Source organism: Notolepis coatsorum (assembly GCF_963971535.1).
Source record: "Notolepis coatsorum genome assembly, chromosome: 6".
NCBI classification, from domain to species: Eukaryota; Metazoa; Chordata; class Actinopteri; order Aulopiformes; family Paralepididae; genus Notolepis; species Notolepis coatsorum.
The window spans coordinates 51,978,103-51,990,602 of NC_140170.1; the positions used below are offsets into that span (position 1 = coordinate 51,978,103).

At 46.7% G+C, this 12,500-nt stretch overlaps 1 protein-coding gene across 1 annotated transcript in view; it reads right to left on the bottom strand.

The window, feature by feature from the left end:
* ripor1 (RHO family interacting cell polarization regulator 1) overlaps window positions 1-5,468 on the bottom strand; it is a 105,471-nt gene extending 100,003 nt beyond the window's left edge. Inside the window, exon 1 of the mRNA XM_084316559.1 lies at window positions 5,183-5,468. Within this exon, the coding sequence (XP_084172685.1) occupies window positions 5,183-5,201 (19 nt within the window). The 5' untranslated portion in view covers window positions 5,202-5,468. The remainder of the gene's footprint in view (window positions 1-5,182) is intronic.
* Window positions 5,469-12,500: the final 7,032 nt, after the last annotated feature.

Genomic DNA, 12,500 nt, shown 5'->3' on the forward strand with positions numbered 1-12,500 from the left:
GCTGGTCGCTCATACTAACACAATTGGCAGTGTTAGGGGTGGGAAAGCTGGTGGGTGGGTCCTGGTCGTTGTAAACAGTGACACCTACAGTTCGGTCGGGACGCCTGCACAGCGAGGGTAGGATCTGGAGGGAGGTAGTGTGACCTTCCACACGTTACACTCTCCCGGTGAGAGTCTGTGCTGCCAGGCTGGCTGCCGGCTGGCTGCACATGTGTCAGAGGAAAGCATGTGACAGTCTCCGGCCTCTCGGACCAACAGTAGGGGGGGGTGCGCAACGACCAGGAAGTGGGTTGGGAATTGGCATAACGACTAACAGTGGGATGGGAGAAAAATCGGAAAAAAGGAGGGGGGAAAAAAAGATTTAAAAAAAAAACTAAAAAATTAATGGGTTCGAACCTCCGTTTTATTTTTATTTAAAAGTTATTATTATTATTTTTTTTTACACAAAAAATATATATCAGAATGTGATATATATAAGAATATCACAGTACTATGTTGTTTTTATAGTAATTTGAAAGTCACGCGCGAAGTCAGTCAGTGAGGCACAGTGATGTGTTATAGAGTCTGATGGCTGTCGGGATGAAGGACTTCCTGCGCCGTTCGGTGTTACATCTAGGGATTGAAAATGGGGGACCCTGCACGGTGATTGATTGATTGAAAATGTTATTAAAAGATTGCAGAATGGGTACAATACAGTACGGCTCAATACACACAATTGTTAAGGGGATGCAGACCAGAGACAGACTTTCGTCTTGTTTACATCAGGGTCCCCCATTTTCAATTCATAATGAATTTTAAGTAAGGGTGCAATTAGCACCGTGCAATCCATTATTTGTGGATCCCGCCCTCAGTCTAACACTGAACGTGCTCCTTCTTTCAGCCAAGTCTGTGTGTAGTTAGTGAGTGGGTGGGAGGGGTTGTCAATAATGGCGTGGAGCTTATCAAGGCTCCTCCTCTCCGCCACCACCGCTAGAGAGTCCAGCTCCACCCCAACCACGTTACTGGCCTTCCTGACCACCTTATCCAGCCTGTTTGTGTCCCCCGCTCTCAGACCGCTGCCCCAGCAGGTCACAGCGTACAAGAAGGCGCCCGCCACCACCGACTCGTAGAACATCCTCAACATCCTTGTACAGACGTTGAAGGATCTCAGCCTTCTGAGGAAGTAGAGTCGGCTCTGGCCCTTCTTGTAGCTATCATGAGAATTAGGCTACCAATCTTTTCACCAATGGTCTCCTTTGTTTACTGTAATTATACCAAGGTATCGCAACCAATCTGACGATATATTTTGTAAAAAATACTCCTTGTAGCTGCTTTAACTTCACTCGAATATAATTATGAGGAAGTCTCCCTCCCCCGTTAAGGCCCGGCAGCATTATTTACCATCCACAAGTCAAACCTATACAGTCTATACTGTACTGTTGTAATGTAATGTTAACAGCAGCCTGATGCAGGTGGCTTGGTGAGGATGCACACAGAGCTGCACGCTCCTGGGCAGGTACGCTCAGCGCTAGGCCCACACACACACACACACACACGCACACGCACACACGCACACACAATACGGCATATTATCTACTGCTGCTGGAAGATATCGCTGATCGTGCACTGAGGAGGGAGTGCCAGTACCGCGACCATGCGGACCTATTTGCAGAGAGCGATGAGTACCTGCCAAGACCTGTGCAACACCCTGGAGCCAGCAGCACTGAGGAGCCGGACCAGACGCTCAAACCCTGTGCCACCACATGTCCAGGTACTGTCCACGGTGGGCACGTGCGCATCAAGGCACCCTCCCCTGATGCGTTTCCATATCAACAGAAAGCAATACCACTCCATCAATGTTCAAATAATAATCCACAACGCACAGAACCAGAGCTCGACATGGTCTTCAGTTTCCCAGGAGGTGCACATGACTCTACATCGTACAGAACAGATCTGTGGGTGTGCGCCTCGAGCAAAGAGACGCTGGAGAGACGCATGGCTAGTTGGTAGGTACTGTATATGTGCCTAATGAACTGTTTCAGCAGCAGTAAACTTCTATTATTCTAATGACTTGTTTTATTAGGAGATGGCGGATATGCCCCCCCACTCTCAGCGCCTGTCTGGGATCGCTTTCGGAGCAGACGCTCCTTGGCTACAACGGTGGTCAATCATTTTCGCCATCAGCGGTGACTGGTCAGTTCAGGACCGTTCACAACCGGACGTGGTCACTCGTCCGAACGGATTGTCAAATGACGCTCGCCGGATGTTTCGTCTTGTAACTCGAGACTGGAATCACGCAATAGGTTGAGTGTGGTGACGGTCGAAAGGCGGCAAACTCAACTTTCCAACAATGTATAGGTTGATCGATGCCGACCCGATGCTTAATAGGGTTAATCACCTGTACATTGTATGTTACTACTGCACTTTACTGTTAGATTTACTGTTAGATTTGTACTTTGGTTAGTTGCCAAACTTATTTCCGTTGTATTGTACTTGTGCCATACATTTTAATCTAATAAAAATGTTCATCAGTCGCAAATTGCTTTCGCCTACCTGTTGAATATGTTCTGCACACGGTGCTGTGGTTGCATGCCTTATAAGAAGCTGGCGGGGCGTTTCTGTATGCAAATGCAGGTGTACGAGAACACGCTTTCAGTTTAAGAATGAGTGACGTTCTTCATTCAGGGGGGGGGGGGGGGGCGCAGCTGAGAACACTTTGGCTATTTACAAACACCGTTTCACGCATTCAGGCATCCAGAGGAGATCTTTCGTAAATGTGTTCTTACGAATTTCCTACGAAGATAGTTACGTACACGTTTGAGGTCCATTGTCTTTATTTACAGTATTATACTACAACTCTGTACATACTGTACATCTGATTAGCACTACACTCAGTAGTACTAATTTGTATTATGTTGTACCCAGTTTAACCACCTCAACATTGTATATTGCACTTCACTGCTACATTTGCACTCTGGTTGGATGCCAAACTTCTTTTCGTTGTACTATTTCGGTGCTGTATAATGACAATACATTTGAATCTAATATGTATGTGTCTCCCTCTCTGCCTCTCTGTCTTTCTTTCTCTCTCTCACACATTCTCTTTCAACATCTCTTTTTCACTCTCGCCTTCCCTTCTCCATTTAGTTTAATAATGCTGGGTCTCCCTCCCTCCCTCCCTCCCTCCATCCCTCCCTCCCTCCCTCCCTCCCTCCTTCAGTAGAAGGAAACAGAGGAGGGGTAGCATCCTGTCAGCAGTCTAAACCAGGAAGTAGCTCCTTCACCCTGTGTGTCAGTACTAGTGAATAACAGGCCCAGTGAAGCCAGTATGGAGTCTGTCTCTACAGTATGGAGTCTGTCTCTACAGTATGGAGTCTGTCTCTACAGTACTATGGAGTCTGTCTCTACAGTATGGAGTCTGTCTCTGCCAGTGGTTCTCACTGTCTCAAGGTGCACTCTCTCAACACATTGGATCAATGCTATAAAGAATTTGGAAATAGAATGGATGAGGCCGTTTCAAACACTGAACATCACAACACAATTGCATTTGTATTGGAACAATTAACTACCTAACAATTCATACAGTCAAATATATTAAGAAATCTTACGATATGGTATTTTGGCCATATTGCCCAGCCCTAAGAAATGACTAGATACAGTCAGTTAAGATTAGGGTTAATGGGATAGTTCCGCATTTTGGAACCCTAGCCCTATTTCCTACTTACTGTACTAATAATGAGTTGAGTTCTCAATCCATGCAGACAGACTTTGCATGACTGTGTGGCTAACTACAGTAAGTGGACCTGTGGATGTCCAGTGTGAAGAACAGCATGGATTGTACTGAGAGAGGACTCTTATCAATCAACAACATCAGTGTTAAGTAGGGAATAGGGCTAGGAGTAAAACATTGTGAACTATCCCTTTAAAGTAAAGGTTATTCAGTCAGGTTAAGGTTAGGGTTAATGTAAGGGTTGGGTTTATAAACAACTGTACTTTTTCATCACAGCAGTGATACTTCTAGTTACAATTAAGTATCGTCTTCAGCACACGGGTTTAGTGAATAATAACAGTAGTATCGCTAGCACTGCTAACAACCAGTGTGATGCAATGTGAGGAAATCATAATAATATAATGTAGCATCACACACACACTGCCATAATAACAATTACTGCGCACACACACAACTTCTCACCGGACCAAAACAGCAACACACACATCTCTGAGCGCACACACCGGTACACACAAGCACAAGTCGATACACATAACACTGTAATCATACACACCACAGTATGATATCATAGTCCTATGTACCGGTCATATGTAAACAACTAAGTCTATGTATTAGTTTCTTGTTTTCATTTTCTTTTAACTTTCACAATTTGATTTGATTTTAGTTGTGATGAATGTTACGTCTTTCCTTTGTCCTCGTTACAAAAATCATATGCAGCTTCGATTCGTTTGGTTCTTTGTTTATATCCCATGTTGCTTGTGTGTGTTTGTTTCCATGGACCCCATGGAATCCAGATCAACAATAAACTAAACCAGGGGTCAGCAACCTTAGGCACGAGTGCCACCATTGGCACGCGGTATCTTAACCAATGGCATGCTAGCAAGTGTTTAAGAGAGGAAACTTTTTGGATATATTGAAGTGTCCTCTCATCCCCATGCAGAGTTACCTCTTTCCCAGCCATTGGCAGTTGCACAGCTATTTATGGTCGTTTGACTGATATACCAGGGATATTTCAGGGTCAGAGCCACTCAGAAGGGTCAGTCTGTTGTTGTGTGCCGAACATTGAGTCTTAAACGCCATTTTGAGACCAAACATGAGACAACTTTAAAGGATGAGGCAGACGAGGCTGACTGTGTCCAGGTATGGAAGGCAAGCATCTCATGAAGACGGCAGCATTCTTGTATAGCGCTCTTATATAATTATGAGAGGAAAATGGTTATTAAAACTATTGCTATGCACATTGCCTATATGGATGGAGACAGTAGAATTACAGATTGACATTTTGATGTGGTGTCATCATTTAACATTAACATTAACATTAATGTTGATATGGCCCACTGATTAACAAGAACATTTTAAAATGGCACTTCGTATCAAAACGGTTGCTGACCCCTGAACTAAACCAAGAGAGGGGGGGGGGGGGGGGGGGGAGACGAGGAGGTGAGAAGTAAAGAGAGGTGCCGGGGCCCATACCTCCATATCCGCTGTACATGGTAGCTGGTAGACGACCAGGCCCTGGGTCCCGGGGTCCGACAAGAGGACAACTCTACCGTCCAAGCTGGCCCGGGGCCCCGCAGCGTCTCACACAACAGGCTCTGCCGTGCTGCTCTGATCCTAGTCGTGATGCCTCCCTGTCCCTCTAGCCATCTGTCTGTCTGTTTGTCTCTCTGTGTTTGTCTGCTTCCGTCTGTCTCCGATTGTTCCTGTCCGTCTAAATCTGTGTCTCTCTCTCTGTCTTTCTCTTTCAGTTCCTATTTCACTCTGCTTCTCTCTCGCTCTCTCTCTCGCTCTCTATATATCTCTCTCTGCTCTAACACACACAGAGTCTCTGCCAGAGTGTGGTTTGAGTCAGTCTTAAGTTTACTCTCTCTCTCTCTCTCTCTCTCTCTCTCTCTCTCTCTCTCTCTCTCTCTCTCTCTCTCTCAAACACAGGAAGTGACAGGAAGCAGCAGAGAAGAGAGGAGAGGACAGGGCGCTGCCAGGAAAAGAGAGGGCAGTCCCCCCCCCCTCCCTTCTCGTCTCCTTCCCTTGTTTCCTCTCCTCTTCCCTGATGACATCACAATGTCTTCCTGCCCCTCCCTCTCAACGCTGGACCCACATATTGTTTCTCACTGCACGCGCACACACACACACACACACACACACACACACACACACACACACACACACACACACACACACACACACACATCCTTGTGTTGTTATACTTGCGAGGGCATTCTATTGAATTAGACATTCATTATCAAACCCAGAGCCCTATCCTGGAGGGTTATCTGCAATTTTTCACCTTAAAGATTGGTTATAGACCCTAACCTATGGTATGGTTACTTTAGAAGGTAACCACAGCTCGATGGTATGGTTACTTTAGAACAGGGGTAGGCAACCCTAGGCACGCGTGCCTGCATAGGCACGCAGGGGCATTTGCATAGGCACAGGGGGCAGCACTAAAAAAAAAAGATAATAATATAAAAAAAAAAAAAAAAAAAAAAATTGCTTTGAAATATTATAGTGAACTATTATGCACTGTTGTCGCATTTATCTTGTTGAAATCCTCCCACAGGTTCTTTTTACTTCCACATATTTAATTGAGACCCTTTATTTGTTTATTATTTCAATTTAGCTGGAAATACATTGCTACATCATTCAGTAACATTTGCAGAGCCTTATAACAAAAACATTATTACGGTCACCATTGTGACCAGTGGGATTAATCAACAAATTGTATTATTTATTTTTCTATTTCATTGAACATTGCACATGTTAAAAGCCATTTTTTTACTCAAAATGTGAGTATTACCAAGTCAACTTGTGTTCTTAAAACAATGACAATAAACATAGTTTTATTAGGTTGAAATAATGTGGTTGTGTACTTATTTTTCTGTTAACTTATTATGGATTGAAAACTGAAAACCTTAATGCACAGTAACTGAAATCAATATTTTTAAGTTCTGGTAACTAATAATTTTTTTTTACAGTGTAGTCTTGCGATCAATCAAAACTTATTTACACGATATACCTCACATTCACCCTCCATTCACATCCTGGTGTTCTCCTGGTGTTCTCCATTAGGCCTGTAGGTGGAGCTATGACAGCACACGTACAGTACACACACCGATGGTGTGTGATGTGTCCAAAAATGAATGGGCAAATGTGAGTGAAATGGTCGCACTGTATGCAGCTGTTTGTCTGCATTGCATTCCCCCCCCCCCAACTCAGATTTAGGGTTGATACAACCATCATAATAATATTGTTAATAATAACAATAACAATAATGATGTAATAATGTAAAAATTATCATTAAAAAGACCTGATTATGAGAAAAAAAAATTACGATGCATGGAATATTGTTGAGGCACACTAGTTACAACTATATTTCAAACAGGCACTCCATGTCAAAAAGGTTGCTGACCCCTGCTTTAGAAGGTAACCACAGCTCCATGGTATGGTTACTTTAGAAGGTAACCACAGCTCCATGGTATGGTTACTTTAGAAGGTAACCACAGCGTGATGGTATGGTTACTTTAGAAGCTAACCACAGCTCGATGGTATGGTTACTTTAGAAGGTAACCACAGCTCCATGGTATGGTTACTTTAGAAGGTAACCACAGCTCGATGGTATGGTTACTTTAGAAGGTAACCACAGCTCGATGGTATGGTTACTTTAGAAGGTAACCACAGCTCGATGGTATGGTTACTTTAGAAGGTAACCACAGCTCGATGGTATGGTTACTTTAGAAGCTAACCACAGCTCGATGGTATGGTTACTTTAGAAGGTAACCACAGCTCGATGGTATGGTTACTTTAGAAGCTAACCACAGCTCGATGGTATGGTTACTTTAGAAGGTAACCACAGCTCAGGAAGTCCGCAGGGTGTTTGCTCAACATTTGAATCTCTGTTTGAGGAATGGAAGCTGTGTGTGTGTGGGGGGGGGGGGAGGGGGTAAAAATGTTTCATATTTCATCATATTAATCATATTTACAGCAGCAGTTAATGAAATGACAGCTATGCGAGTGGCCTCATAGACAGTGGCTCAGGAGGTAGAGCGGTAGTTTGGTAATTGGAAGGTAGAGATAGAGATAGAATATCGGGACCTAAATTTGACATTTTGCAGGCAGTCTAGTCAATTTGACCCTCCTAAGACTTAAAGCCCAACTTGCAGGTATAACCCTACTCTTCAATTATGGGTAGTTTACATCATTGGTATCTAATTTCATTATTCATTTTTTTCCATTTGACGCCGGAAATGCCACTCAGAAAGGGTTAAAAAGGTCCACGCACGAATATCATGCATGCGCGAATCAAAAAAGCTTATCAGACGCTAGCACGGCCGTGACGTCACTCGGGGCAACATATGCCTTATGCCCGTCCGTGTCATAGTACTACTGGGCTGGCTATATGGCTATATGGCTCCTGCTAACGTTAGCATTATGTCTACTGTCGTGAACCATTTTAAATCGGGCCATGCAAAAGAGTTTGGGGAACGAGTAAAATGTGCAGGTCCTCTTCTCAGACCTGTGGGGCAAAGCACGGCACACATATCATTCCGGCTAGCAAGCTACACGTCCCGGCATGTTGATATACAATTTTAGCCCCACTCGGTGCATCAGTCACGATAGCTATGAGCTAACTAACGTTACAAGCTCAAACACCTTATAACTACTACTATTGTCGTGTCCATAAGTTCCCTGGCAGAATACTTGTGAGGACAAAGGTATACAAAGAGGAGAGAACCATTTTAAATCGGGCATTGTTATGAGTTTCGAGAATTCTGGCTACCAAGCTAAGCTAAGTTAGCTAACTTAGCTAGCTACTAACGTTATATACACAATATGTACAACTGTGGCGATAAGAAAGTAGTGAGCCAGAGACGTAGGTCGAGTTGAGTACTTTACTTATCCTGCACATAGCATTTACAATAACAACAACCCGTCACCCGGAACCGGAAGTGGCATTTAACCTTTCCCCTAACCAGTACAACCCACACTCTTAAAGGCACAAGCCCACCTTGGTGAATGTCTCTTAATATAGGTCACCACACAGGCCCCCCCAGAATTCACCAAAACAAAAACTGCAACTAATTAATAGCCAGTGATCAGTCCATCAATGAACAGATTACCGCATGAAATAGTCAACGTGGAGGGGGACGGATCAAGAGGCCGAACCGACTGCGCTTAACCAGAGGGGGATTAAGGGAGAGAAATGGGACCAGCGGCCGGGCCACGGGAGGGGCCAAGGCCGGAACAGAGGACGGGGCAGGGGTCTGAGCCGAAACCGGGGGGCGCCCCCGCCGCGGGGGTAGGGCCAACTGAACTGGTTCGTCCTTGTCCAAGTGGGCAAGCTTAAGACGGTCTATAGTGACCCGCTCCGGCCTGCCCCCCATGTCCACAACAAAGTTTTTAGTGCCTGCCTCCAGGACACGGAAAGGCCCGTCATAAGGGGGCTGCAGCGGGGTCCGATGGCTGTCGTGCCGGATGAAAACATATTTGGCCAATGGCAGGTCCCTGGGGATGTAGGACTGGGGAAGGCAGTGGCGGGATGTTGGAATGGGAATAAGGGCATCGGCAACACCCCGGGACACTGTTCGATGGGAGGCGACGGACCAGGAAGCTGTGGCCTCCGGAAGAAACTCCCCAGGGACCCGCAGCGGCTGGCCGTACACCAGCTCGGCGGACGAGGCCTGGAGGTCCTCTTTGGGGGCAGAACGAAGACCAAGCAAAACCCACGGGAGGCGGTCAACCCAGTTGCCATTCATAAGGGCAGCCCGAAGAGCGGCCTTCATGTCCCTATGGAACCGCTCGCAAAGCCCGTTGCCCTGCGGGTTGTACGCCGTAGTGCGGTGGATCTTCACCCCCAGGTGCTCCGCAACTGCAGTCCAGAGCTCCGAAGTGAACTGGGGGCCTGTCGCTTGTGATGTCCCCCGGTGTGCCAAAACGGGCCACCCAGCAGCCGATGAAAGCCCGGGCCACCTCCGCTGCCGTAGTGGAGGACAGTTGAACAGCCTCCGGCCACCTGGTGGTCCTGTCCACCATGGTGAGGAGGTGAGTATATCCGCGGGAGGGGGGCAGGGGGCCCACCAGGTCCACATTCACGTGATCGAACCGCCTCTCCGGCACTATAAACGGTGCCAAAGGGGCTTTGGTATGACGGTGCACCTTGGCACGCTGGCACGCCACACATGAGCCAGCCCAGGTCCTAACATCCTTCCGGAGGCCAGGCCACACAAACTTGACCCCCACCAGCTTAGTCGAGGCCTTCACACCTGGGTGGGAAAGGCCGTGGATCATGTTAAAAACCCGGCGCCGCCAGGCCGTAGGCACCATAGGGCGCGGTTGGCCAGTGGAGATGTCGCAGAGGAGAGTGGCATTAGCTGTGTCGAACAGCACATCCTCCAGCTGCAGTGCGGTAGGGCCCGTCCGGTAGGCCTGAATGTCTGTGGCTTGGTCTGCCGCCATGGCGGCATAATCGAGTCCCAAGTGGACGGACCCGATGACCGCCCTAGAGAGGCAGTCGGCGACAAAGTTGTCCTTGCCCGCCATGTGCTGAATGTCCGTGGTTAACTCGGAGATCGCCGATAGCTGCCGCTGCTGACGTCCCGACCACGGCGCAGAGGTCTTGGCCATGGAGAACGTCAGCGGCTTGTGGTCCACAAAGGCAGTGAACTGGCGGCCTTCCAACAGGAATCTAAAGTGCCTAGTGGCGAGGAACAGACCCAGCAGTTCCCTGTCGAAAGTACTGTACTTACACTCGTTGTCGCGGAGCTGTTTGCTAAAAAAGGCCAGTGGCTGCCAGGCCCCGCCCACCCACTGCTCGCACACCGCCCCCACTGCATAGTCAGAGGCGTCTGTCGTGAGGGCGACCGGGGCAGTGGGAGAGGGGTGCGCCAGCAGAGCAGCGTTGGCTAGCGCGGTCTTGGCAGCCCCAAAAACGCTGTCCATCCCCGAGGACCAGTCTAACTCGTCCTTGGGCACCTTGCCCCGCAGGGCCTCGTACAAGGGGCGCATGAGGTGGGCAGCATGGGGAAGGAACCGGTTGTAAAAGTTCACCATGCCCAGGAACTCCTGTAGAGACCGTATGTGCAGGATAAGAAAGTAGTGAGCCAGAGACGTAGGTCGAGTTGAGTACTTTACTTATCCTGCACATAGCATTTACAATAACAACAACCCGTCACCCGGAACCGGAAGTGGCATTTAACCTTTCCCCTAACCAGTACAACCCACACTCTTAAAGGCACAAGCCCACCTTGGTGAATGTCTTTTAATATAGGTCACCACACAACGACACAATGATTTACATTATTACAAATATGGTAACGTGGTTGTGGCTTTTACAAATAGTGGTTCGCTTTAGAGATGAATGGCTATGATCACGGAGCAATAGTGTTAGGTGAAACAGAGACTAGCTCCTCGGCTAGTAGTAACAAGAAGGCTCCAATGTGGAACGCCCTACCCAAAGCTGTAAAGGAATGTGAATCACTACCCACTTTCAAAACCACTCTCAAGGGACACCTACATGAGACTGCAATTCGAAACTGGCCCCTGTAAATGTCCTAACCCAACCCCCTCCAATGTACAGTAATTTACCTAGTATGGCTTTGTCAATATTCCAATGTACAATTTTGCTTGTTTGTACAGTGTGTGTCCCCCCAATGTACAGTTTTGCTTGTTTATACAGTGTTTCTCCCCCCCCCCCCCCCCCAACCACCTCCAATGTAAATTACCCAGTATGGTTGTCAATATCCCAATGTACCCAACCCCCCCCCACACAACACCACCCAACCTCCTCCAATGTACAGTTTCTACGTCAAATGTATATACTCCCTTTTCTTGACTCTTTTTGTATCACAAACAGTACTGTATTTGCAAATCTGGTATGTCATAAATGTATAGATGTAGCAGTACTGTCTATCTGTATGTCATGTATGTCATATATGTCCCGATGAATTGAAAATGGGGGACCCTGATGTAAACAAGACGAAAGTCTTTCTCTGGTCTGCATCCCCTTAACAATTGTGTTTATTGAGCCGTACTGTATTGTACCCATTCTGCAATCTGTTAATAAAGTTTTCAATCAATCAATCTCTGCTTCCTGCCGTCTGCCTGTGAGTCTCAGAGCCCCTGCTATCCTGTACCCAGTGTGACGTCATCATTAAGATGACACACGCACGCTATGAAACCATGGATTAAAATATGCATGTGCGTGGAGGTTGTGGTTTGGTCGACAAAATGTTTGATAAAAACGCTAAAACTGGGTCAATTTCGATAACCCCCCCCCCCCTCTTCATGAAAGTCACCGTTGCCCTAGTCACATTGTTTATTGAACAAAAATACAACCTGCAAGTTGGCCTTTAAGTCTTACTGTAAATTCTCTCTCTCTTAAATACTAGTCACGTTCGGAAATCTACAGCATAAGTCTTTTTCTGTTTAGTTAGAATTCATTCAAATTCATTAAAACATATCGGCATTATATATCGGCCATCGGCCGCCCTGCTCTCTAAATATCGGCATCAGCCATTGAAAATCCCATATCGATCAACCACTATCGGAAGGTTCCTGGTTCGATTTCGGTATCTCTCTGGAGCATGTCGAAGTGTCCTTGAGCAAGACACTTAACCCCTACCTTAACTGCCTACCATATATTCTACGGCCTTTTGTCTTACTGAGTTACAACACATTCAAACACTTCAACCTAAACATACACCCTGAGTTAATACCGGACTAGTGGAGGTACACGCTGAAAGAAAGAGAAGAGGGGAGGAGGGAGAGAGAGAGAGAGAGAGAGAGAGAGGGGAGA